Raw genomic sequence first — 24,982 nt, forward strand, 5'->3', positions numbered from 1 at the left:
AAAAAAGAGAAAGAGACCAGAAACAGAGTGGGGGAATGCAGTTTATGTTGTAGAACTCACTGGGGTAGTGGAGAGAGGCTGCAGCATAATGGGGCTTTGCTTACCCCCACCCTGGGGAGGGGATGCCAAGAAGCCTGAAGGGGTATGCTGCTGCATGCTGGTTCCTTAGCCAGGTTTTTTAGAGAGGTGGGAGTCTCAAGGGGAAGAGGGGTTGGCTCCAGGGTCCAAGTAGGAGGCACTGCTTTCAGGGGCATTGTAAAGGGTTAAAGCCCCAGGCACTGATAGGGCTGCGCCTTCCAAATCCGAAGGAACATCCAGCAGCAGAGGGGTTCCCAGAGCGTGGTCTTTCCCTAGGAGGAGTAGGCTGAGCTTAGGAGAGTCCTCCTTCAGTTAGGATGTAACATTATCCACACACATATACCCTTTAAAGGAGGGATCTTGCTGCATAGCCCAGGATGGCTTTGAGCTTATGATTTTCCTGTCTCAAACTTCCAAGTCCTGGCATTACAAGCATACTCTACAATATCTAGTTTAAAACGCCATTCTTGACCTCACTCCTCTCACACAACGATGATAGTATGGGTGACTCTAGGAGGCTCTATAGGGCACCCTGAATTCAGGGTCATCCCTGCCCCCATCCAATCATGGTAGTTCAGATCCTGGTGGCTTCTGCCCAGGAGTCCCCAACACCATTACCTACACCTGAAGAATTCAACTCCTTGACTGTCAGCTCAGCTTCACCCCTCTCTTGAGCCAAGGGCTGCATCTGCATGAGAGAACCCCAGGAAGCAGTTGAGAAGGGAGCCCAGAAGTTGAGGAAGAGAGCTAAGGAATCACAGGGCAATCCTTCATCCATGAACCAAACCAACCTTCAGGCACTCCTTTCTTACCAGAGACAACTCCATGTCCAAATCCATCAGGGTCCATTCTCGTCCTTGCAGGCTAGGGCCCAGCACCTGGGAAGAGCTCTGGTAAGTGGTGCCTTTCAAGGCTGCACAGACAGCTCAACTTTGTGTATCTCATGTCCTGCCCCAGGCAAAGATACTCACATCCATAGGTGCTATGGGCTCCATACTTTGAGGGGGAGGCCGAAGCAGCATTGGGGGCAGCAGACTCTCTGGGCTCTGGTTACCCCGATCCAGGCCCAGAGTTCCCCTGTGCACAAAGAACTGATATTGGTCTATAATACCCACCTCATATTAATTCTTAAGGAACTTGCATCGTCAGGTTTAAATTGTTCCAACAGCTAGAACATGCTAAGAGACAATACTTTCCTTCAATCTCCTCCCCAATAAGGGGATTTCATTTTCTTTCTTTTCTTTTCATTTTGTGGGTGTGAGACGACTTGTTATGTAGCCCTGGATGACCTCAAACTTATAGTGATCGCTTATCTCAAAAAGTCCTGGGTGTTAAAGGGGTATTTGTGCTATCTTGTGTGTTTAGGCCACCCACAAACTTTACTAGCTAAGTATGACCTTGAACTCTTGGCCCTCATGCCACCTCCTCTGTAGTGCTGGCTTTACAACAGGGGTTTGTCACCATGCTAAGAGGTCACCTTGATTTGTCTTGGCTTCCTACCTAAGACCTGAGATCTTGAGAGATGTTCCCTTCCTATATAAGTGTAAATACTAGTAAAGGGTTTTTGTTTTGGTTTTTGAGAAAGGGTTTCTCTGTGTAACAGTCCTGGTTGTCCTGGAACTGGATTTGTAGACCAGGCTGGCTTTGAACTTAGAGATGTGACTGTCCCTGTCTCCTAAGTGCTGGGATTAAAGGCCTGTCCCACCCTCACCTGGCTAGTAAAAGTTTTTATTTGGTTTTTGTTGTATTTGCATATATGTTCCTATGAGTTCATTTAGGTCTTGGGCATGTTGGTTACAGAATCTACTAGCCACCCTCTTCCTTTTATTTCATTTATTTATTTATTTGGGTTTCTCCATGTAACAGATCTGGCTGTCCTGGAACTCACTCTGTAGACCAGGCTGACCTGAACTCACAGAGATCTATCTGCCTGCCTCTGCCTCCTGAGTGCTGAGATTAAAGGCATGCACCACCATTTCCCATCAGATTTATTTTATTTATTATTACTGTGTGTGTATTATGTGTCTTGGGGTGGGTCATGTGTAGAGATCAGAGAGGGCATTTTTGTGGAGTTGATTCTCTTTCCTCTTGACAATGGTTTTAGGGGTTAGACTCAGGTCAAGAGGCCTCACCTGCTGAACCATCCTGCCAGATCTTCCTTTTATATTTAGACAGAGTCTTACTAAGTTATCAGCACTAGTCTTGAGTTCACACTGTAACCCAAGCAGGCATTGAACTTGGGATACCCCTGCCTCAGTTTCCCAAGTAGTTGGGTTGACAACCCTATGCCACTAAGACCAGCTACTTTTGATTGCAAGCTACTGTATATTATATTCATCCAAGTGAAGTAATTTCAGCTGTAAATTCCAGAGTCCTACTACAGGGTGCTTAGTGACTTGATTGGGAGTTTCCATCTTCTAAATAATTTTGATACTCTTTGGAGCATACTCTGAAAAATCAGGTCAGGGTCATGGAGTCTGGTGCCCAATGTCCTCCCTTAGCCACCACAGGACAGATAAAGCAGTGACTTTTCTTTGGCCAGTACATGTGGATCTATCTATAAGTCATCAACATTGACTCTGCTCACCTGTCGGGTGCCTCCCTGGGACCCCTTGGTTCAGGCTGTTGTACATTCCTGGGCCCCTCAGGGCTGTAGCTCCCTTTCCCTTCCAGGATGGCCTGCACTACAGCCACAGGCAGAGGTGGGGGTGCTGTCACGCAGAAGTCACACTGGTTTGGGGCCGGGGCCAGCCCGGCCTCTCCATCCCCCCCAGGACTGGCCGGCTCTTCTTTGAGCAGTGCCAGGCCCTTCACCCTGCACCAGAGAAAAGCTTCAACCAGACCCTGACACTGACCTCTCCCTACCCCCACAGGCCTCTGGGCTGTGCGATCTTCCCCATAAGGTCCCCAGAAGACAGCCCCTGGCCTCCTCACCTCCTGCCAGCACTGGAGGGAGAAAGCCTGTGCACTTCAGGAGATGGTGCATCTTCTGGGATGTCAGAGATGACAGGCCCTCTGGCCCTGTGAGGGCTCAGGCCCAAGGTAGCCTCTGGGAGGGGCTGTAAGTAGAAGGCTTGGGCAGCCCTTGGCCTCTCTTTATAGGAAGAGCCCAACCAGTTGCACCAGGACTAAGGGTCAGGGTTTGAAAATGAATCTATGCCAGGGAGCCTAGGTCTGTTTGGTAGAATGTTGGCATCCATCTTTTGGGGGGGGGAATAGGAAGATGAAACATGCTCCTCACAATGCTATCTGTGCCCTAGGAAAAGGAGGAGAAGGAAACAACACCTACCGACTGGATAAAGTAGGGGTCCTGTAGGAGAGCACCGGACAGGGGGCAGGCATTGAATTTGGCAGGTACTGAGAACGAGTTCCCCTCATCTAGCATCAGGGACCTGTGCAGGGTGGGCAGGTTAGGCCTCCATGCCCCTCAGCCTGCACATCCCTCCCTTTCTCTCCCTCCCTCAGGCCCCAGCAGCCAAGTCAGCAGAGCTGAGGCCTGTTTCCAGGGCATCAGTCACATGCTGGAGTGGAAGGGGCTCCCTGAGAGATGGGGGCCCTTTGGGGATTGAGAGGGGAGGGAGAGAGCTTAGTTTGAGCCCTAAGCCAGGGGTGCCTACTTTGGGCATAGGAATTTGAGGGTAAGGTCCTGGAATGGAAGAGGGGAGGGGATGGGAAGTGGAGGTAAGGGATGGTGGAGTGAGGATAAGGAGGAGGAGGTTAGTCCTGGATGGAGGGAGGAATGAAGATTCCTGGTGGAATGTCCGGAGGGGGGGGGTCCCTGGCAAGGAAGGGAATCCTGGCAGTGGGGATGTGGCTGTGAACACCACAGGTTTTTGTACTCACAGCTTTCTCTTGGGTCCTGTACTGCTGGGCCCTGTCTGAAGTGGCCCAAACAGGCACTGGATTAGCTGAAAAGAAATCATACTTCAGGCGGGGCCCCTCATTTTAGAATGGCAATTTCTGGCGGGTCAGAGGGAAAGGGGTGGAGGCATGGGGTGCCCATGTGTGGGAAGGTTAGGAGGTAGGAGCAGAGGAACACCTTGCCGATGACCCGGTGCTGCTGACTGTGGCTTTGCCGCAGTGTCACCACCTCTCGCCACAAGATCTCGTTCTGCCTGCAGGAAGGGGTGGGAAGATACTGAGGCATCTGAGTTTGCTCAGGCACCATGCCACACAGAATGGAGAGGTCACTAGCAGAAGGGACGCGTGTCTTAAAAGACTAACGTTCCAGAGCTGAACCCATTGTCTGGATGGAGGCTCTAGCCTAAGAGTGGAAGCAACTGCCCAGAACCCCTAGGTGGCTAGTATCCTGTCACCCATAACTCAACCCTTCCTTCCCTGTCTCGCACTGCCTGAGTTCCTGCAGTCGTGCCTCCGTGCTCTCTTGCACTCCCCTCAAGGCTTGCACCTCTCCCAGCAGTCGGCCCAGGTCCTCAGGACGCCATCGATTGTCATCACCTCGCAGCGCAGGTACCTGTAAGCAGGAGGCACCATCCCAGACAGGGGTACATAAAACAGAGCCAGAAGTACCAACATCGGTGTTTTCCCATTTTTTGCAGTTTGTCCCACCTTGCGGCGCACGCGCTCTAGTAGCTGCTCACGGCCTCTCACGAAGCTTGGATGCTGGAATTCAACGTGGTCACGCTCTGGCCTGAGCAGGCCACCTTGCTCAATGCTCACCACCTTCCGAAAACCGTCTGGGGGAATGGTGCCCGGGGAGAGGGGCGGCGGGGGGGGGCGTGAGCGTGAATATGAGCCTCTCCATTCTCTGCACCAAGTAACCCCAGCCCGCTCCCCACCTGGCAGAGAGACTCACACATGTTGAGTTGGCGAACAAAGCTCGCCATGTTGCTGTGCTTGAAATACTGGGGCAGCACTTCCTTGGCGAAGCGGCTCTGATCACTTACGAGGAAGCTGGTTCCACTCTACCAAGAACGAAGGATGCCCAGCCGGTGGGGACCAGGCTAGGTGAGTGGCAGCCACTTACAGCTGGGCCACACTCACTCACTCTGGGGTCCAGGTTTGTACCTCACCATGAGGTGGGACTTGACCAGGTCAGAACAACATGAGGCCTATGCTGCTATAACCACAAGTAATTCCTACCCCTAGCCAGACCCAGACTCGAGTCTCAGAGAGAAATAGCACATACCAACCCAGCTCCACCTCAGACTGGTCTCAGACTCACTATGTAACTCTGAGCCAGAGGCAGAGCCAGCCCTTCCCTTTCCTTGGCCTGTTTTCTCATCAGTCGATGAAATAAAGTGAGAATTAGCTAGGTCCCTTGAGCTCTAGGGCCCTTACTCCTCCTCATCCTTATCTCACCTACCCCTTGCACCATGATCCACTCTGGACAGCTGAATCGAGGTACTCACAGCCCAGTCCCAGGCGGGGGCTGGGTAGACAAGGGTGTTCACACACATTGGAGGGACCCCGGGGACCACTGAGGGAATTGAGGGGCCCCAGCCCTCACCGGGCTCCAGCGGATGAGGTGGTCTGTGCCTGGGTCGCCCACCAGGGCCCATAGCTTGCCGAGGAAGGCAGGTACCGGGCTGGGGCCTGGCTCCGTGGGCAGCGCAGCTGGCGCTTCCTGCATGGCGCAGTCTCGGCCGGGCTCAGCGTTCCAGCCGGGCCGCTGCGGGCTTGTCAAAGCCGCGAAAGTGCTGCGTTTGCCGCCCGCCCCGCCCTACTCCGCCCCTGGGCGCCGGGTCAGGCGGGGGCCGCGTGCGAACCCAAGAGGCGGGGCTCGGACAGCGGCCCAGCCACCAGCAGAGAGAAAGGGCTGGCAGAAACGTGGGTGTGTAGGGTTGAGGAGGGGAACCCAGGTTCGAGTCTCATCCTTCTCAAGTCCCTGTCTTCCTGGGTTGATCGGGAGAAATCATCTGTGAGCTCGGAAAATCCTAGAAGTTCACCGGGACATAGTGAAGCCTAGGTAAGGGAGGGCAGATAGAAAGGGTGGTGGGTGAAGCTGGCCCTCCCCTGTCTATCAGAATGCTAGGGAACTGGTCATTCCTGGGGTATGTAGAGTGCACCGATCCGGATCCCATTCCCCACCCCCGCCCCGTCACAGTACAAAAGCCCCTGAGGTCTCCGTTCTTGCGTGTCTGGTCGGACTGCCCTTACAGTCTTTGTGCATTTCCTGCCTTCGCTTTCAGAGCTGACTCGAAATCATAGGGCACAGGAATACTAAAGGATTTATTTACTTCACACTCACCCTTGACTTTTGGCTTGCATTTGTGCCTGCCCTCCCCCAACTCTGGGCCTCGGAGCTAGCGGAGAGTGAGCAGAGGGGAGGGAAAGCCTGGAAAGGGCAGAGACATAGAGGCCCCGTGAATCTATGGAGCCTGGGACTGGTCTGGATGCCCTCTTAGGCCCCAGTCCCCGAGAAGCACTGTGGTCTTCGAACTCCCTAAGGACGTGGCTAGCCAGCCACTGGGGAGTGCCTTTGCAATTTGCTCGGGCCTTTCAGGGGTTTCGGGTCCGCGCGGTCCTGGAGTGGTGAGATTGCTCAATCACCGCACCAGCGTGGGCCGCCAGGGATGCGGCTCACGCTTTAGTTTGAGTGTGTAGCTGCGCAGGCGCGGGCAGTGCGCGCGGAAGGCGTCCAGTACCGAGGGTCTCACCACGCAGAAGCAGTGTATCTCCTTCAAGCCCGCGCAGCGCGCCGCCAGCTCCTCCAGAGCGGTGTGCAGCTCGGTGGAAGCGGACGCGCGCACCTCGAGGGCGCGCAAAGTTTCAGCGTAGTGGCGCGCAGCGAAGCGCACTGGCCCTACGGTATCACCCGAGAGGTTGAGACGCAGCACAGTTACGGGTACTGCTGGTTGCAGGACGCGCGTTACGGCTTCATTTGGAAGCGCAGGCTCCAGCTCCAGCTCCACCTCCAGTCCGGGGTGGCGGGATTTCAATGCCTCCCAGGCTTCATCAGGCAGGAGGGGCGCGCGAGCGTCTTCGGGGCACGCGCACCTCAGTGCCAGGAGTGCAAAAGGGGTGCGATGTGGTGCGGCCAGCAGTTCCAGCGCGGCACGCGACAGACTGGCCAGGTGCAGTCCAAGGGCACGCAGGTGTGGGCAGGCTTCCAAAAGCTTGAGCACAGAGTTGGGCTGTACACTGTCCACCAGGGCATGGTTGTCCAGGAAAAGACTGCGGAGCTCGGGACAGTCACGTGCAGCTTGAAGCACCAGCGTGTCGTCCAGTGTGTAGGGCAAGCGGCGCAGGTCGAGATGGTGCAGTTGGTGAGCGGCTCCGCAGACGGCGTGTACAGCGCTCAGAATGTCTAGGCCAGCATCGAAAAGCGGCTTCTCTCCGTGGCATTCCAAGCATAGGCCTCGAAGTCGTGGGGTTCGGCTGGCCAGAGCAGTCAGTAGTTCAGCGGCCACTCGGCGGCTGGGCTTCTTTGAAGGTTCATATTCCAGCCGTAGGTTGTGAATGTGATCCAGGCAGGTGGACAGATAGGGTGGCAACAAGTCTTCCAGCTCACAGTCACAACTTGTGGTTGAGCAACACAGAAAGGAATTAGTGGTGTCACCATGAAGTGGGGAATAAACTTTTTTTTTTTTTTAATTAGTATATTGACTTTGTGTGTGTGTCTGTGCGCCACAGGTGTGCCTGGTGTCTGAGGAGGCTAGAAGAGGGTGTCGGATCCTCTAGGACTGAAATTACAGTGTGGGAGCTGGGAGTCCAGGTCTTCTGGAAGAGCAGCTAGTGCTCTAAACTGAGAGCCCCTCACTTTGGGTTCCATCGGCCCTCCCTATTTTCTGTGCAGGGAACTTCCATCCTATTGTTTGTTTTTTCGAGACAGGATTTCTCCGTAGCTTTGGAGCCTGTCCTGGACCACACTCTGTAGACAAGGGGCTGGTTTAGAAGAGATACACCTGTCTCTGCCTCCCAAGCACTGGGATTAAAGTGTGTAACACCACCGCCCATGCCATCCTATTCTTTTAGAAGTCTTCAGAGGCTTCTGCCTCAGGTTGAAACCTCCCAATCCTCCCTCTCCCTGTCCTGTGGAAAGCCAATGATATTTAAGGAACTAGGCTTGCTTTGCAGTCTGTGGAGGGGGAACAGGGCCCCCAGAATGCTAGGTGTAAAGTCTGCCTCTGCCACTTAGTTGCTGGATGAAGCCTCCAGGCCCAAGTGATGAAGTCTCCAAGCCTCAGTTTCCTGTCTGTGCAAAGGAAATAATACTATGTATCTGTGATACTTTTGTATAGTTTTTTGTTTGTTTTTTGTTTTGGTTTTTCCAGACAGTGTTTCTTTGTGGCTTTGGAGGCTGTCCTGGAATTAGCTCTTGTAGACCAGGCTGGTCTTGAACTCACAGAGATTCTCCTGCCTCTTGTCTCCCAGGTGTTGGTATTAAAGGCATGTGCCACCACCACCCGTCGTGAAGCAAGCTTCTTATGAGGATTAAATGAGTTAATATATGTAAGGTATTTAGAGCACTCTTGGGGCTTGGGGGTCAGAGCTTAATGGTAGAATACTTGCACTAGCAGTGTGAGAACCTAGGTTCTATCCCTGTGCTGAAAACAAAACAAAACAAAAATACCCAATACTAATAGGTATATAATAGGTAGCCAATGAGTGAGTTTGTTTTCAGGTATGAAGGTGAGTGGTCAGCAGGAAGCAGCTCACCTGATGCTCGTGTCATGCCACACAGCACTGCTGGTGACAGCAGCGGCCCAGGCCTTGCAGACTCTGGCAGCTACAGCACGGTCCCTGAGAGGCAGATCACGGAAGATGAGGGCCAACACTTCCTCTGGCAGTTTTTCTATGGGTCCCACCATGATGTGGCTGGAGGGGGTGTATGTGTGCAGGATCTGCTGCTCCCAGCAGCTGTGCCTAGAGAGATAGAGGGAGCCCTGGGCTCAGAGAGGATGAATTATTTCAGAAATGCCAATGCTTGGGAGATGCCAGTAGCTGGAATATGCAGAAAAGGTAGAGACCCTAGCCTGTGAGATGGCGCAGCAGATAAACTCAGACGGCTCATCAGTTGCCCCCAACTCTGATGACCTGAGTTCTATCCCTGGGACCCAGTGGTAGAAAGAAAGAAGTGACATCTGAAAGTTGCCCTCTGACCTCCACTGGCATACATGCCCACCCTGGATGGAGCGCTTTCATACTCATATACACGTGATTCAATAAATAAGTGATAGATTTAAAGCAACAGCAAAAGGATGAGGCTGGAGAGATGGTTTAGCAGCTAAGAAAGCTGGCTGTTCTTGTAGAGGACCCAGGTTTCATTCCAGCATCCACATGGTGGTTCACAACCGTCCTTAATTCCAGTTCCAGGGATCTGATACCTCTACTGTCCTCTATGGGCACCAGGCACACACATAATGCACATACATACATACATACATGCATACACACACACATGCAGGCAGGCAAACAATAATACCCATAAAATATTTAAACCTAAAAATGATTTTTAAAGACTTATGTATAGTGTTTTATCTGCAAGCCAGAAGAGGGCACCAGATCTCATTATAGATGGCTGTGAGCCACCATGTGGTTACTGGGAATTGAAATCAGGACCTCTGGAAGAGCAACCCGTGTTCTCTCTTAACCTCTGAACCCCTAAAAATGATTATTTAAGACAGAGGATTGAAGAGATGGTTCATCAACTAAGAACATTTATTGCTCTCAAAGAAGCTGGGGATTTGGTTCCCAGCACCTACATGGCCAGTTATAACTGTCTGTAGCTACAGTTCTAGCAGCTTTAACACGCTTTTCTAGACTCCATGGCACTGTACACTCATGTCACACAGACATTCATGCAAATATACACACATTAAATTAGTTAATTAAAAAAATAAAATGCTGACTGGGCATAGTGGTACACACCTTTAATTGTAGTACTCATGAGGCAAAGGCAGGTGGACCTCTGAGTTTGAGGCCAGCCTGGTCCAGGACAGCCAGGGCTTTTACACAGAGAAATCCTGTCTCAAAAACAAAACAAACAAACAAACAAAACCCCACAAGTTAAACAAACAAAACAAGAAAGAAAAGAAAATGCAGAAGTTTCTGTTCGGATCATTATTGATTTTCCCAAAAGGGTTACGGGTGTAGCCCAGTGGTTGTGTTCTTACATGTACCCCCTCACTTCTTTTCCCTCTCTCTCCTCTCCTCTCCTCTTTTCTGTTTTTCCTCTTTCTCATCTCTGATGTGAAGCCCTAGCTGCCTCAGTGGTTGGGCTTTTTTTTTTTTTTTTTAAGATTTATTTATTTATTATGAAGTGTTCTGCCTGCATGTTTTCCTGCACACCAGAAGAGGGCACCAGATCTAATTATAGATGGCTGTGAGCCACCATGTGGCTGCTGGAAATTGAATTCAGGACGTCTGGAAGAGCAGCCAGTGCTCTTAACCTCTGAGCTATTTCTCCACCCACCCCCACCTACGTAGTCTCACTATGTTGCCTTGGCTGGCCTGGAACTCACCATGTACACCAGGCTGGCCTTGAACTCACATAGATTCACCTGCCTCTGCTTTGGAGTGCTGTGACTAAAGACATGCACCTCCAAGCCAAGCCCAGCTCTGAACGGTTCTTTAAACTATTTTCTCATTTGTTGAACAAGCTTTACTTGACTCCATAGGTTTCAAGTTGAGTGCTCCGGTCTCAGTCCTTCCACTAGAAAGTGACTGCCAGGTTAATCGGGCGAGAATCTTGGTGAAGTGGGGTGGTTTTTTTGTTTTGTTTTGTCTGAAATCACAAGCCCATCAGGAAATGATGGAGCACTCAGCCTAGAACGGGAGGAGGCTCCTTCGACTGCCACCACCCCCAGGAACTGACTTGCTTCATGCTTTCTGTGACAAACTTGTGGGAAAAAAGCTTGCAGATCTGGAGCCGGACTGCTCTGGTACCTTGAGGGGCTGTTGCTCAAGGTAGGAGCCTGGTTCTCGCTAACTAATTAAGGTTTGGTTGGAACTCAGCAGACCCGCTCCAGAGCTCAGGTTTTAGGAGGGTGGGGTTGTTGGGAGCTGTGAGTTCTTTGAAGCCATCAGTTTTGTTTCAAGGTGCTGGAAGGTATTTGTAAAGGTTAACACCACTTGCCATTTAACTTTCCCGTGTCTCCCAAGGATATGGTCTCTCGTGGAATTTGCCCCAAGTATACTCTAGAGTTTCAAACACTCTGAGCCAGGCTTGTTCTTAAATCATGACACCCCATTTTAAGTGCTAGAGAGTAGCAGAGATTAGATCACCAAACCAGATTCCTAGGGGGCGCCAGAAAATTCTCATCTCCTGGAGACGCCCTCAGATTGAACCCCAGGCACTGACTTAAGTTTGGCAGCTCTCACTCTGGGGCATTTCGGCCTCAAAAAACCCCAAGCCGCTAGTCATGACCAGTGGGCAGTTCGTTCTGCCATCGGACTTTGGGTGTCGTTACCTTACCTGCTCAGCGGACTAGGTGGGCTTTGCCCGGAGGCCGGGGACTGGACACGGAGGACAGCAGGGCAGGAAGGAGAGGCCCTGAGCGGAGGAGAAGGCGGGACACGCGGGCTGACCCGGCGGCTCCGGTTGGGGCGCCGCCCCTGCGTCTCCGCGCACACCCGGAAGCCGCGCACAGCGGAGCCCGGCGAGTGTGTGGCGGCCAGGTCAGTGCGGAGGGTGGGTGGGCTCCTTTGCTGCAGCGGGAGCAGAGAGAGATCTGGCTCCCGAGGGTGGGCACCGCGCGGGGGTGACCCGCAGTTGCTGGCCAGCTAGTGGCGGCTGCCTGTTGAACTGCTTCGGTGGGAGGCACGAAGGACTTCGGATCTCCACTTTCGTTGGTTTTTTTGTCCCAACTAAGTGGGGGTCAAGGCCCTGCAAGCGAGAGGATCTCGCTGCAGGGCTGGCCCGGAACGGTTATCAGAGCCCCCTTTCTGCCTGAGCCCTAGTGTATGTGAACCCCCAGCTTGAAGGCGGGGTAGCGGGGAGTACGGGAACCTCCCTCTGCCAGGTCGCATACAGCTCAGCCAAGCAGGGGGCGTGTCCTTGATGGTCTGGGAATCTCAAACTTTCAGTCCTCAGAGTTGGAAATCATGCCTGTCCACCTAACCTAACCAGAAGTGGGGTTGCCTGGGACTGTTAACACGTTAATGAGGGGCATTTGTTCTTAAGTTAGTATTGGTGTCCCAGAACCCAGCCTAGAAGCCTCTCGGTGGGAGTGGACATTCGTGGAAGGACACGTGGGAAAGATTTTTTTTTTTTCCAGAAATAGGGTTTCTCTGTGTAGCCCTGGCTGTCCTGGAACTCGCTCTGTAGACCAGACTGGGCTGGAACTCAGAGATCCGCCTGTCCGAAGTGCTGGGACTTAAAGGCATGCGTTACCACTGCCTGGCCATCCTTCTTTACTTTTTAAGAAAGACATTTATGCACCGGGGTGTGGCTTGGTGGCTGAGAATTTGACCCATATGGAAGAGACTGCTGTCTTTGTAGTACAAGCTGGCTTCAACCTCCTGATCTTCCTGCCTCTGCCCGAGTGCTGGGACTACCGTTAGGGTGCCATCATAGCAAACTCTTTTCTTCTTCCTTTTTTTTTTTTTTTTTTGTCCTGGGTCTCGCACATGCTGGGCAAGCACTTTATTAGGGAACTATATCTCTAGACCTACTCATTTTTTTTTTTTTTTGAGCCAGGGCCTCACTTTGTAGACCAAGCTGACCTCAAACTCACAAGTCTGACTGCCTTTGTCTCCAGAATGCTGGGATTAAAGTCGTGTCTTCTTATGCCTCACCTCTTTTCTTTTTAAATACTAAAGAAACATGTCTAATATATACAAAATAGAAGATATTACTAAATACAAAGAAAATTAAAGTCACTCCCAGAGATAAACAATAATTTCTTGCTGTTATAGTAAATATACATGTACTAGCATGTTTTCTATATAGAGACCGATGGAAGAGGGTTTTCAAAAACTGTTGCCTATGCTAAGACTCAGATAGGGCCATCACCAATTTGTCATTTCTCTTGGTAAGGTCTGTATTGTATGATTCCCTGCCCAGGAGCTTTTTTTTTTTTTTTTTTTTTTTTTAAGTGTTGTTTTTCAAGACAGGGTTTCTCTGTGTAGCTTTGGAGCCTGTCCTGGAACTCACTCTGTAGACCAGGCTGGCCTCAAACTCACAGAGATCCGCCTGCCTCTGCCTCCTGAGTGCTGGGATTAAAGGCATGCGCCTCCAACGCCTGGTACCCAGGGGCTTTCTTAATCTTGACCCTCAGTAGAGGTTTATAAGCAGGATTTTGATAGTCGATGGATGGAAGAGATTATAGCATGGAAGGGCTCCATCTCTCTGTGGGCAATTAAGGAATCTGTTTAGGAACAGCTGAAGAAATGATTTAGCTTACATAATTGAGCAGGATAGGATGGTCTCAGAGATAGCTGGATCCATGGTTAAGAATGTATGTCCTGCCAAATGGTGGTGCATGCCTTTAATCCAATACTCAGGAGGCAGAGGCAGGTGTATCTCTGAATTCGAGGCCAGCCTGGTTTACAAAGTGAGTTCCAGGACAGTCAGAACTATTACATAGAGAAATCCTGTTTTTTAAAAAAAGCATATGTCTTGGGAGCTGGAGAGATGGCTCAGCATTTAAGAGCATTGGCTGTTGTTCCAGAGGACTTGGGTTTAATTCCCAGCACCCACATGGCAGCTTCCAACTGATTATAACTCCAAGGGACCTGACACCTGCACACGGACATACACGCTGGCAAAACACCAATGCACATGAAAATAAATCTGTTTAAAAAGTGTATGTCCTGAGAAGCAATACATAGCTCAAAGGTTAAGAGCATTTCCAGAGGAACCAAATTAGATTCCCAGCACCCACACAGTGGTTCACAACCATCTGTAGCTCCAGTTTCAGGAAGTCTCATATCCTTTTCTGGCCTCCATGAGCATCAATCAGGCATGCATGTAGTACACAGGCATACAAGCAGGCAAAACAAAAAAAAAAAAAAAAATAAGAGTGCATGTCCTCCTAGACATGGTAGCTCACGCCTTTAATTCTAGTACTTGGGAGGCAGAGGCAGGCAGATCTCTGTAAGATGGAGGTCAACCTAGTCTACATGGTGAGTTCCAGGCCAGGCAGGGGTATGTAGAGAGACCCTGTCTCAAAAAAATGTGTATGCTGTCATCTTTTTGCCTTATTTCCTTCCATGTAGGCTCTCTCTTTTCCTTGCATAGGTCCTTTCTTCCTTTTGGGGGGGGTTCTCAACAGGGTTTCTCTCTGTAATAGCCCTAGTTGTCCTGGAACTAGCTCTGTAGACCAGCTGGTCTCAAATTCACAGAAATCCGCCTGCCTCCTGAGTGCAAGGATATAGATGTGCTCCACCCCTGCCCAGTCCAGACAGGTTCTTTCCAAATAGAAATCAAAGAGACCTATTCCTTCTCTCCAATTTGACCCTAAGGCTAGGGAAATTAGTGCCACTTTCTTAGTGGTCTTCCCAGGGATGCAGAGTTGAGTTTATTTAGTCTAGTTTGAGCTCTATATCAAATCTTGACTGTTTTCTGATGAATGGTGAGTGGGATGTGTACATTGGTCAGCTTTACTTTTCACATCCAAACTTGGATCTAGGCAGTGAAAAATAAGTATAGTGGCAGATTTCCACCTGAAAGAGTTTTGGGGACTTAAGGTTAATCTGAGGGTAAGACATGAATCTGGCTGGTTTTGAAGCATGAACACCATCCAGAATGTCTTTGTCAGATTTGGTAAGAGAGACATACTGGCTGTTAGTGGGCCCACCTCTGTCATTCTATTACTATGACCCTAGACTTTTTGTCACAGGTGGTGGAGGGACAATCCCAGGTTCAAGTCTGGGTTGGACTAGGCAGGACTGTGAGCAGAGCCAAAAGCTGGGACCTCTGTGGAAGGACAGCTAGGCCATGTGAGACTGGAGAGGCGTTTCCAAGTCTGGAGATGATCTGTTTGCATCTCCAGGAGGCGAGATGGCAGCTGGACAAAACGGGCATGAAGAGTGGGTAGGCAGTGCGTACCTGTTTTTGGAGTCTTTGATGGACAAGGTGGTCCTGTCTGAAGCCTACACAGATCCCCAGAAGAAGGTGGCCATATACAAGGCTCTGCAGACTGCACTGTCAGGTGTGTGGCTGGCCAAGTGTAGATGTCACTCTGGGACTTTGTGAATGGGACTGGGTTTGACGCCCCACTTCTTTCCCTTTAGGAAAAAGATAATTTTGGTGTGGGGTTGGGAGTATGAGGAGAGAGAAAGGACCTCTGGCTGTTTGGGGTCTGCAACCTTTGGTTATTGCATGTGCCCTTGAGTGTAGACATTTGTGCACTTGTATGTGTCTATCTATATATAACTGTTTCTTTTCTAATGTCACCTTGATATACATTCATTCCCACTTCTGAACAACCAGTTCACCCTTTGCTACTAACTGCACTTTTCTGTTTTCTTTTCCTCTCTCATTGCAGTACTCCTTGCTCAAACCCTTCCCTCGTACCTACCCTTTCTGTTCCCCTTCTCCTTCTCAGGGCAGAAACCACAGGGAGCTGTAGTTGGTTGGGGGTCGGGAGAATGGTCTGACCCTGGGCTTACCCTCCTGCTCTGGCTGCTTGGAGAAAAGTCCTGTTTGGGACAGGGTGGTCTGACTGCTCGCCTCTGCAGAGAGTGCGGACAGCCCTGACGTACTGCAGATACTCAAGATCCACTGCAGCGACCCGCAGCTCATCGTGCAATTGCGGTTCTGCGGGCGCCTGCTGTGCGGCAGGTTCCTCCAGGCCTACCGCGAGGGGGCGCTGCGCACCGCGCTGCAGAGGTGCATGGCCTCGGCACTTGCCCAGGAAGCCATGCGTCTGCAACTGGAGTTGCGTGCTGGCGCAGAGCAGCTGGATACTTGGCTGACCGACGAGGAGCGCTGTTTGAATTACATCTTAGCCCAGAAGGTGCTGCCATCTGGAGTTAGGATGGGATGGGTGGGGATTTGCGGCCCAAAGCCGCACTTACTGTGCACCCCTTTGCGCAGCCCGACCGACTCCGGGACGAAGAACTCGCGGAGCTGGAGAATGAGCTCCGCAAGCTGACATGCGACAGCACTGGCCAGGGTGGAGCCATACAGGTTGATTCAGCCGCTTCGAAGTCCCTTGTTTCCTCTCCAGCCGAGGAGAAGCTACTGCCGACGGCCTGCCAGACTTTTCTGTTTCATGGTCAGCCCATAGGTGAGGTTCACCAGCTGAAGCGGGGTCACCAGGAGGTTGATCTAGGTTGGAGCATGGCTGGGCCTAGGAATCCGTAGGCAAGCACGGGAGGGTGCTGGCATCAGGGAACAGGTGCTCATCTACCTCTTCTCACTTTCTTCTCAGTGAACCGGCCATTGAACCTACAAGACCAGCAGATGTTCGCGCGCTCAGTGGGCCTCAAATGGCGCAGGGTGGGGCGCTCGCTGCAGCGTAGTTGTCGAGCACTGAGGGATCCCGCCCTCGACTCGTTAGCCTATGAATATGAGCGAGATGGGCTATACGAGCAGGCTTTCCAGCTGCTGCGCCGCTTCATGCAAGCAGAGGGCCGGCGTGCCACGCTGCAGCGCCTGGTGGAGGCGCTGGAGGAGAACGAGCTTACCAGTCTTGCAGAAGATCTGCTAGGCCAGACGGAGCCTGATAGCAGCCTGGCCTAGATCTGGTACTGTAGGAAGGGCGGTCAACCAGCTGGCCAGCCCTGGTGGCTACTGGGGTCTTTTTTACTGCCACTGTGCTACTGCTGACCACTTTCCATCCACTGGACTCAGAGCATGTGTACCCCCCACCCCTACTTCGCTGAGCCGCTGGAGTGGAACTGACTTCCCCAGGAGCCAGGCAAGCACCATGGAGCTTCAGGATTCTACCCCAGATTCTTTGAAGGAGACAGTGTAGATGTCCTTGTCTTCTCATCCTAAAACAGGATTTCCTGCAAAAACTCACCAAGTACCTGGACCTTCTGAGGTCTAGATGCCATTCAAGGTGCTGTAAATACTGTTGTGATCAGGATGCACGGGCGGGCGAGTCTTCCTGATCACAATGAGCTCTTGTTTCATGCTCAACGTGGGACCTAAGCACTTTGCAACGATAATAAAATGTAACCCTTTTACAGACTTGTGGAAATACTGAGGTCAAGTCCAGGTTGGGGTTAGGCTCTTTCAAGGAATGGGTGAGTCAGGTGGAGTTCAGAGAAAAAAGGCAGGGTTCTGGGTATAGCAGGCTCAGGTGGGGAACTCGAGGAAGCTGAGGAGGAATGTTAGGACAAGTTTAGAGGGGCTAGATAGGAGCAGCGATTTCTTCCTGTCCTGTTAGCCTGTTAGTGGGGGTTTGGTGAACCATTATATAGTTTGGTTTTTTGTTTGGGGTGTGTGTGTGTGTGTTCTTAAAACAGATATTACAATGAGCCTTAATTAGAAAAATTAAAATTTCAGTTGGGCAATGGTGTCTTACACCTTTGAGCCAGCATTTGGGAGGTAGAGACAGGCAGACCTCTTGAGTTTGAGGCATGTTCCTGAATAGCCAGGGCTACACAGAGAAACTGTCACAAACAAACAAAACAAATTAATATTTCAAATACATTAGTAGAGAACTTTACAATTGGAAAGGCATAGAAAATGTTACAGACTAGTAAATCCTAATTGAAATGATAAGGCAAATATAGTAACACTGCTTCTTTCCTATAAAAAGTATACAATCTTACTGGGTGGTAGTGGCCTCTAATTCCAGCACTTGGGAGATGGAGACAGGCAGATCTCAGTAAGTTTGAGGTCAACCTGGTTTACAAAATGAGTTCCAGAACAGCCAGGAATGTTACACGGAGAAACTCTGTCTCAAAAACAAAAAACAAAACAAAACAAAAAAGTATGCATTCTCTTCTGTAGGGACTCTCTCAGGGACCTGATCTTAGGATGATGTCATCATTTCTGCAAATTTCCCCTTCCTGAGGAGCACCTTCATTTTCTTGTTCAATAATGATTTTCTTTATCTTGAGATCCTCTCTCCACACTCTCTTCAGGGTCTCTATAGACAAGGCTTTTCCTCCATTCTCAAACTCCTGAGGGCTGAGATTACTTATGCCACTGTGCCTGGCCTGAATGTCTTGTAAGGACTAAAAATGCCTCCTTCTCTTTCCCTCCCCAATTTTTTAAAGATTTATTTATTATGTATACAGTGTTCTGCCTGCATGTATGCCTTTGGGACAGAAGAGGGCACCAGATCTCATTATAGATGGTTATGAGCCACCATGTGGGAATTGAACTCAGGACCTCTGGATAGAACAGCCGTTTCTCTTAACCACTGAGCCATCTCTCCAGCCCCTCCTTCCCCAATTCTAAGCCTGCTTCATCTTCATCTCCAAGCTTTTCCTCTTCCATCTTCCTCCCCCTCTGTAGGCGGGCTAGCTGCCTCACATTCCTCTTCTCTTCATGCTCATCTTCTCCCTGTCCCAAGGACCATTCTTCTGGACCATTCTTCTCTGCAGCAGCTCAAAATCACCTTCTCTCAACTCCCCAGACTTGTGATCTCAGTTTTTTAAGATTTTTCAGTTTCTACTTTTGAGCTTGTTTCCACTGAGGCTGAAGTATATAAGATTCACACGTTTTACAGGGCATGTTGAGTCAGGAGGATTGCTTCAAATTGGAAGCCAGCATGAGCTACATATTGAGATGTAGTTCCCCCAACCCAATTAAACAATAAATCTTGACACCACTCAGCTTTTTTTTTTTTTTTTTTTTTTTTTTTGCCAGTACTTTCAACAGAATTTAAGTAAAATTTGTAGTTTATTTAAGCTGGGAGCCTGGGCTAGTGAACTTAATTTTGCATTGCATATATCCAGAAACTCTAGAGTAGTTGGCTGATTGATTTTTGTGGTGATAGGGGTAGCGTTTTGAGACCATCTCATCTTGTAGCTCAGGCTGGCCTTGACCTCATGGTTCTCCTGCTTCCAGTTTCTGATTATTGTGATTACAGATATGCAGCACCAAATTGTACTAGGAAGTCTGGTTGTTATTGTTTTTTTTAATATCACCTGAGGCATGGTGGCATGCCATTAATCCCAGCACTTGGCAGGCAAAGGCAGGGGGATCCCTGTGAGTTAGAGGCCATCCTGGCCTACATAGTGAGTTCCAGATTAGCCATGGTTAGGATTTTGTCTTCAGGCACTAGCACTCACACGTATATACCCACACACATGCATATACATATTTTAAAGATCTTCAGGGGCTGGAGAAATGGCTTGGTGGTTCTTCCAGAAGATCTAGGTTTGATTCCCAGGAGCCACATGGCAGCTCACAACCATCTTTAATTCCATTTCCAGGGACTCCAACGCCCTTTTCTGGTGCCAGGCAGGTGCCAGAAAATTGGACTCAGCAATTATTAAGAGCCAACTGTTAATGCTGGGGATGTTTCTTTTTGAGATAGGGTCTTACTATGTAGCCCTGGCTGTCCTGGAACTCACTATCTAGACCAGGCTGGCCCCGAACTTGGGGGATCAGCCTGCCTCTGAGTGCTGGGACTAAAGGTGTGTGCCACCATGCCTGGCCTATTGGGCTGTTTCTAAATAACCTCAACTTAAACCTATTAGTTTCTGCATTTCTTCTGCTCTTCCTAGACTTCTTTATCTTTTACTGTCTTCCCCACTACACCCAAGCCTAATTAAAAAAAAAATTAGGCATGAAAACAAAGGAATACATACATAAATGCCCACTACTGCCGAACAGTTGTTGGGGAGTTAGAACAGAAGAGTGGTTTGGATTCACACTTGCTGCTCAGCCTCTGGATTCCACACACTGAACTTGCATGTGTGTGCAGGTGTGCACAGCTGTCCTTGATTCTCCCTTCAGTGGCTGCTCAGATAAGGCAGAGTTTGGATTTTGCCCATGCCCCTTCTTTGACACAATGTCTCATATAGCCCAGGTTGATGTCAAATTCCCCATGAAACTAAGATTGAATTTCTCATTCTCTGAGTGCTGGGGATAAATACTAAGTTATTTGGGAGGAAGAGTGTTAACAGGCCTGTGACCTTGGATGAGGAATGGGTTAAGTGATGACCAGCAGTTTGTATTTGAAGACTTTAGAGAGACCCTGATTGCCTTCTTCACAGGGAATTAGTATCCTGCAGGACTCTCGGATGAACCTGGAGCTCAGCTGAGTCTGTAATTCTGAATTCACGAAAACCATCAGGACCAAAGACTAAATGGCTGTGGGAATACTAGTGTGGGTCTGGAATCCTAATACTTTGGGGGCTGACGCAGGTGGGTCATTAGCACAAGGCTATGAGGGGGTACACAGCATAGCCTGTCCTCAAAACCCCAAAAGATCAGAGACCAAAACAGAGTGAGTGGTGTGGCATAGGAGAGCCTGAATGACAAAGCACCTTTTAGAGGAAGGAAACCAGGGTATCTAGAAAACAGGGGGCAGCCTACACTGGCTCACTGACCTCTTCTGGAAGCCTCCCCAAACAATTCCAATCCCTGACAGCCCAATCTAGATTGCAGGGGCAACAAGGTCATTTCTACCTGCAAGGATGCTATATGTTGGGGATCAGGAAACTCAAAACTGGATCTGGGCAAGAACACAGGAATGAAGTGCTTGCCTGGGAAGTTAATGTAAACAGAAGTCTGGAGGAACACGACTTGCTGTCTTGTTGTTGGGGTGTGTATGCTTGTGTTTTTTGGTGGCAAATATGGCAGAATTATGGGGGCAATTTATGGCTCCTTCTTGGTAGACCAGGGCTGCTGAGGAGAGATATTCTGAAAAACGACCCGGGATGGTGGCTAAAGAGCTGGAAGTTAAGGCACGCAGGCCTAGGGATTTGGGACCCACCAGCTGGAATGGGGACTCCTGCAGAGATGGGGAGAAAGGGTACCCAGAGACACGTATACTTCGAAGCCTCAGAAACAGGGAATTTGGGCATCTGAGACAGCAAAAAGGCCAGCGAGAGTTGCCGGTAAGAAATCCTTTTAGGAATCAGTCCCTACTCAAGAGATGCCTCTTCCTACACAGGGCGGAGCTGAGCAACAGATGTCGGGGCGTTCACAGCTGGAGGATCACGTGGTACAGCCTCAGCCCCCTTCCTGCCAACGCTGCATTTGACTCAAGCCCAGGTCATGGCCGCCCTTGGGACCCTGAGCTGACAGTTGGAGGGCCCTACGTTCAGGGTGTGCGCTTCCCCCTTTATTCTCCCGCGGTCAAGCGTGAGTGCTGGGATCCTAAGGACCAAGATCAGTGGCGGGAGCGGGAGAAGGGATTTAACCTTGGTGGGGCGGGGAAGGTGTGGTGGTAGGAGGGCGGGGGTCGGTAGGGGCGAGGCCTGCGTCTGCGTGCCCAATCTTGGGGCTCCTTCCTAGGTGGAGGCTGAGGATGGAAGCTGAATTTCTTGTCCCGTAGGCTGCTGCTGTGTGGGCATCAGGACACGGGGCAGAGGTCGACAAAGCGGATGAAGGAGGGATAGGGGACCCCGGGAAGGGCGGGGCTGGACATGAGGAGGAGGCTGCGCTTTTGCCGGGATGCGTGGCTCACGCTGCTGCTCAGCGCCGCCCTCGGCCTCCTGCTCTACGCGCAGCGTGACGGGGCAGCCCCCACGACCAGAGCACCACCAGCGAGAGGACAGTCTCCGTGGCCCACTTCTGGTCTCCGAGGACGCGGGCTCCCCAACACCGCCCGCGCGGCCCCGCCGGCCTACGAGGGCGACACTCCAGTGCCGCCCACACCTACGGGCCCCTTTGACTTTGGCAGGTATCTGCGTGCCAAGGATCAACGGCGCTTCCGGCTACTGATTAACCAACCGCGTAAATGCCGCAAAGACGGCGCGTCTGGCGATCCGCCGGATCTGCTCATCGCGGTCAAGTCTGTGGCCGCCGACTTCGAGCGGCGGGAAGCCGTACGTCAGACTTGGGGCGTCGAGGGTCGCGTGCAGGGGGCACTCGTGCGCCGTGTGTTCTTGCTGGGCGTGCCCAGGGGTATTGACTCAGGCAGGGCGGGCACACGGACGCACTGGCGCGCCCTGCTGGAAGCTGAAAGCCGTGCTTTTGCAGACATCCTGCTCTGGGATTTTGAAGACACCTTCTTCAATCTAACGCTCAAGGAGATTCACTTTTTGGCTTGGGCCTCAGCTTTCTGTCCAGATGTACGCTTTGTTTTTAAGGGCGATGCCGATGTGTTTGTCCACGTGAGGAACCTGTTGCAGTTCCTGGGGCCGCGGGATCCTGCACAGGACCTTCTTGCAGGTGATGTGATTGTGCAGGCAAGGCCAATTCGCTCAAGAGCCAGCAAGTATTTCATTCCCGAGGCTGTATATGGACTGCCGGCTTACCCGGCCTATGCGGGGGGTGGGGGCTTTGTTCTTTCCGGAGTCACGCTTCGCCGCCTAGCAGAGGCCTGCTCACAGGTTGAGCTCTTTCCCATAGATGATGTCTTTCTGGGCATGTGTTTGCAGCGCCTGCGGCTTACACCTGAGCCTCATCCAGCGTTTCGCACCTTTGGCATCGCCCAGCCTTCAGCTGCACCGCATCTTCGCACCTTTGACCCCTGTTTCTACCGAGAACTGGTGGTAGTGCATGGGCTGTCTGCAGCTGACATCTGGCTTATGTGGCGGTTGCTGCATGGCCCTCAGAGGCCTGTCTGTGCACATCCACAGCCTGTACCAACAGGTCTGTTCCAATGGAACGCTTAACTACCCATCACAGTATAAAGCCTCTCTCACTCAACTCCAGAAGAGAACATTAAAGAGGATGAAAGGGTTTCCCATAGGGTTAATGGTGCAATGGCTTTCCTTCAGATCACTGAGTAAGCAGTACTGACTCATTGTGATAGCCAGGGCCAAGGTGGTGGACGTGTCTTGACCTAACAGAAGGGGGCACATTTAATAATACTAGTAGCCAACATCATTATTGTATGTGCCAGTGGGAGCTTTGCTGGAATGCTTAGGATGACAAACACATGGTGGTATCCCTATGGCCTGGCCTCAGCCCTCATGGACCCGGCAAACACTTTAGTTATTTGCTTCCTCCATTCTCCACATTAGATCCCCAGTGCCATATCTTATCTGCCCCTTTGAGGTCTGCTGTGTTGGAGCTAACCCTTTAGGTCCAGGTTTGCCTCTAAATTGAGGGATGGGCCCATGATGTCATGGTCTTGTCCACTATATGCATACACACAACTATGCCAATGTACTTATGAAGCTGACCCATCCCTTCCCAGAAGGGATCCCAAGATTCCTCTACTATAAACGTTCCCACATTCTTCAACCACAGCTTCAAGAAACCAATAGTTTGTACGAAAAACACCCCAGCAGCAGCACATGGCAAGCTGTCACTGAGGGCATAGGTGCTTTATTGGAAAGGGGATGAGGAAGTTTCCTCTGTTCAAGAGGATGGGAACAGTCCTGGCTACCCTGACAGTGGGATGTGCAGGGTCTCTGGCCAGACCAAGGTCCAAATGGGAAGACACCTGTCAATCAGTCATGGGAGTGCCACACAGGCCTGGCTGTAGGCCCAGGAACCATACAGACAGCTGGGGCAGGATCCCCTGCACATTCATCATGAACTATACAAGATGAGGCTGTACATGAGTTAATTACAAAAGTCATTATTTACAAAAATCTGTACACACATTTGAAAAACTCACAAAATTGTCATCTATGTATCACAAGTTGCTAGACCAAAATATTAAAAATGGGATAAAATTATACATTTCTCTTCTTAATTCTTTTCAAAAGGATTAATATTTTAAAGCACATATATGCTACTTTCCATTAGCAAGACCCATGTAAGAAACACAGCAGCCCAATCTTCTTTGAGCCCCTAGGCCTTAAACCAAGTGGCCAGGCCAGTGCCCAGAAGTGGGGCAGGGAGCTGGCCCACAGTGCACAACAGAATGCTGTAATGTAACAGAAGGAGGAAGGTGTCTTTGGCTAACACTTTGGCATTAAATAAAAGAGGCAAACAAGATGGAAACATGCAGCCCTGTCAGCCAGGTTGGACCAAGAGATACAAGTGACCCTGAAGGCTGATTCCCAGAGCAGCAGTGAGAACCAGGCCTAGGCACATACCTGGTACAAACCTATATTTCAGCTACACGGGAGTGTCGCCTGGGCATGGCAGGGAGCACTCGAACAAAAGAAACAGAAAAGGGCACGTGGGCCACACCAGCTACAGCCAGCTCATCAAGTAACTAAAGTGAATGTAGTGCAAATATTGCAACCAAGCACAACGGACATGCTACCTGCTCTGCTCACCTAAGGTCCACATGGCAATGCTCTCATCTTAGATGCCTATTTCGTTAGCCAGAGAAAGCCCCATCTACTCTATGTGTACAGCACAGGGGTTGACATGTCCTTCATTACATGTAAGTTGAGAGGCCCTGGGTCCAGGTATCAAGGCCCAAAGTGTGTGCTTCTCTTTGCAGACTGTTCTCTGTTGGCAACAGCAGGCTTAGGACAGAGGAATATCTGGGTTCTCTGTCCCAAGGTAAAGGATTCAGCTTGAATCCCATTTCTGAACCCTTCAGAATCCCAGAGCCCTTCATCACTGCCAAGGTGCCCAAGAAAACACACAGGATGGCACGGAGACCCACTGAGCTGGATGTGACACACAGTTCCATGGAGAGAGAGGGGTGTGGGTAGTGATGTCCTCAGGGCAGCTCTGCTGTTCTCAGGTGGGCACTAGGCCTAGGGGGGCCATACAGGGTCACTGAGGCAATGTGGTTGTTCTGCATGACCTGGTGTGAGAAGAGAACAGCAGGTCAGAGGGAAGGATGTAGGCAGACAGGTCTCCAGGGTCAGGTGGCTAGAGATGTATGCACTGTCATAAAGGCCCGGGCTCTGCATTTCCTGAGCCACCAACTTCTTCATGTCAATGGGGATTACTTCTGTTCAAGATCTGCCTGTTCTTCACAGGGTAAGTGGCCTGTGGAAGTATAGCATCCAGATTCTGGCCGAAAAATACAGGCTCCCCAGTCTTTCTCAAACCAGT

The 24,982-nt window shown here is 50.7% G+C and overlaps 5 protein-coding genes across 11 annotated transcripts in view; 2 read left to right on the forward strand and 3 right to left on the reverse strand.

The window, feature by feature from the left end:
* Positions 1–28: 28 nt before the first annotated feature.
* Hsf4 (heat shock transcription factor 4) lies at positions 29–6,104 on the reverse strand. Of its 5 annotated transcripts, none has more exons than XM_051201695.1 (13): positions 5,549–6,104; positions 4,895–5,003; positions 4,648–4,775; positions 4,428–4,552; positions 4,118–4,193; positions 3,922–3,986; positions 3,368–3,470; positions 3,013–3,137; positions 2,666–2,893; positions 1,050–1,155; positions 891–956; positions 697–766; positions 29–350 (listed from the first exon to the last, which is right to left on the reverse strand). In XM_051201695.1, the coding sequence occupies exons 1-13, from the start codon at positions 5,669–5,671 to the stop codon at positions 196–198; spliced, it is 1,479 nt and encodes a 492-aa protein (XP_051057652.1). In that variant the 5' UTR covers positions 5,672–6,104; the 3' UTR covers positions 29–195. The 5 variants fall into 5 exon arrangements, with proteins under 5 accessions (XP_051057652.1, XP_051057651.1, XP_051057653.1 ...); XM_051201694.1 differs by having other exon boundaries at positions 5,451–6,104; XM_051201696.1 differs by lacking the exon at positions 4,895–5,003.
* A 181-nt stretch (positions 6,105–6,285) lies between these two features.
* Fbxl8 (F-box and leucine rich repeat protein 8) lies at positions 6,286–11,599 on the reverse strand. 2 transcript variants are annotated; one of them, XM_051201701.1, is made up of 3 exons: positions 11,459–11,599; positions 8,701–8,907; positions 6,286–7,560 (listed from the first exon to the last, which is right to left on the reverse strand). In XM_051201701.1, exons 2-3 carry the CDS (start codon positions 8,850–8,852, stop codon positions 6,588–6,590), a joined length of 1,125 nt encoding a protein of 374 aa, XP_051057658.1. In that variant the 5' UTR covers positions 8,853–8,907; positions 11,459–11,599; the 3' UTR covers positions 6,286–6,587. The 2 variants fall into 2 exon arrangements, with proteins under 2 accessions (XP_051057658.1, XP_051057657.1); XM_051201700.1 differs by having other exon boundaries at positions 8,701–8,927; positions 11,459–11,557.
* Positions 11,514–17,125, forward strand: Tradd (TNFRSF1A associated via death domain). The gene is made up of 5 exons (XM_051201702.1): positions 11,514–11,661; positions 14,979–15,137; positions 15,667–15,944; positions 16,025–16,217; positions 16,362–17,125. Exons 2-5 carry the CDS (start codon positions 14,987–14,989, stop codon positions 16,670–16,672), a joined length of 933 nt encoding a protein of 310 aa, XP_051057659.1. The 5' UTR covers positions 11,514–11,661; positions 14,979–14,986; the 3' UTR covers positions 16,673–17,125.
* Positions 17,126–21,383: 4,258 nt separating this feature from the next.
* Positions 21,384–23,697, forward strand: B3gnt9 (UDP-GlcNAc:betaGal beta-1,3-N-acetylglucosaminyltransferase 9). The gene has a single exon (XM_051201849.1). It carries the CDS (start codon positions 21,490–21,492, stop codon positions 22,681–22,683), a length of 1,194 nt encoding a protein of 397 aa, XP_051057806.1. The 5' UTR covers positions 21,384–21,489; the 3' UTR covers positions 22,684–23,697.
* The window catches only part of Phaf1 (phagosome assembly factor 1), a 30,051-nt gene continuing 28,394 nt past the window's right edge, over positions 23,326–24,982 (reverse strand). For both annotated transcript variants that reach the window (XM_051201848.1, XM_051201846.1), the window contains one exon: positions 23,326–24,728. In XM_051201848.1, coding sequence (XP_051057805.1) covers positions 24,642–24,728 — 87 coding nt within the window. In that variant the 3' untranslated portion in view covers positions 23,326–24,641. The remainder of the gene's footprint in view (positions 24,729–24,982) is intronic.

This window comes from Phodopus roborovskii, unplaced genomic scaffold (genome assembly GCF_943737965.1).
Source record: "Phodopus roborovskii unplaced genomic scaffold, PHOROB, whole genome shotgun sequence".
NCBI lineage: Eukaryota > Metazoa > Chordata > Mammalia > Rodentia > Cricetidae > Phodopus > Phodopus roborovskii.